General features: G+C 37.0%; 1 protein-coding gene across 1 annotated transcript in view; it reads left to right on the top strand.

Moving 5' to 3' along the window:
* LOC106111739 (structural maintenance of chromosomes protein 6) overlaps positions 1–700 on the top strand; it is a 10,849-nt gene that overhangs the window by 8,037 nt on the left and 2,112 nt on the right. The window contains 2 exon segments of the mRNA XM_013293883.1: positions 47–186; positions 637–694. Coding sequence (XP_013149337.1) covers positions 47–186; positions 637–694 — 198 coding nt within the window.

The following is a 700-nucleotide window of genomic DNA, read 5'->3' as shown; positions in this document are numbered from 1 at the left end:
GAAAACTATTTCGCTAGTTTAATATTGTTTGAATAATATTTTACAGTTTTTATGATAAAAATAGTTGTTTTATAGATAAAGGCGACGACGAACAAACATTTGAAAATGTGTCACAAAGTGCAGTCTCTGATAGCGCGGCGTGTGCAGCACTGCTTCCAGTCTATACTTACGCTGAGAGGGTACTCGGTAAGTTTCTGTATGCTTAGTATATTAACGTTAGAGGGCCACAAGGTCAACGAGGTCATTTTACATGACCTTCATTTGACATTATCTGACCCCACAAAGTAGTAAGGTTGTATGCTTGACAAACTGTTACCGTGCTGTCTCAGACGCATGAAATTATAAAAATTATGTTTTATTGTTTATTGTTCAAATAAACAAATTACCGTTACCATGGCAACATTCTTCCTTGATGTCAGCTTGTAGTTTATGGTCGCTTTTCCACATGTAGGATTTTTCCAATTTATTTAAACCCTAAGTTTAATATTGTAAATATGTATAATTTAAAGCATGTCGTAAGTGTAAGGATTTTTTATCAAAAAATGCTGAAATTGCTGACATCCTACGCCACAAAGTAGTGTATTTACGCTTTATTATATTAGTACAGAGTGTAGATAGATATATTGTGTAACTCAGGGTCAGCTGGAGATCGACTACGCGAACGAGTCGCTGCGCATAACGTGCGCGGGGCGTGGCGGGG

The sequence above is a fragment of the Papilio polytes genome, unplaced genomic scaffold (genome assembly GCF_000836215.1).
Source record: "Papilio polytes unplaced genomic scaffold, Ppol_1.0 DF824146.1, whole genome shotgun sequence".
NCBI lineage: Eukaryota > Metazoa > Arthropoda > Insecta > Lepidoptera > Papilionidae > Papilio > Papilio polytes.
The sequence above is the reverse complement of the archived record's forward strand: the minus strand, read 5'-3'. Positions and strand labels throughout refer to the sequence as shown.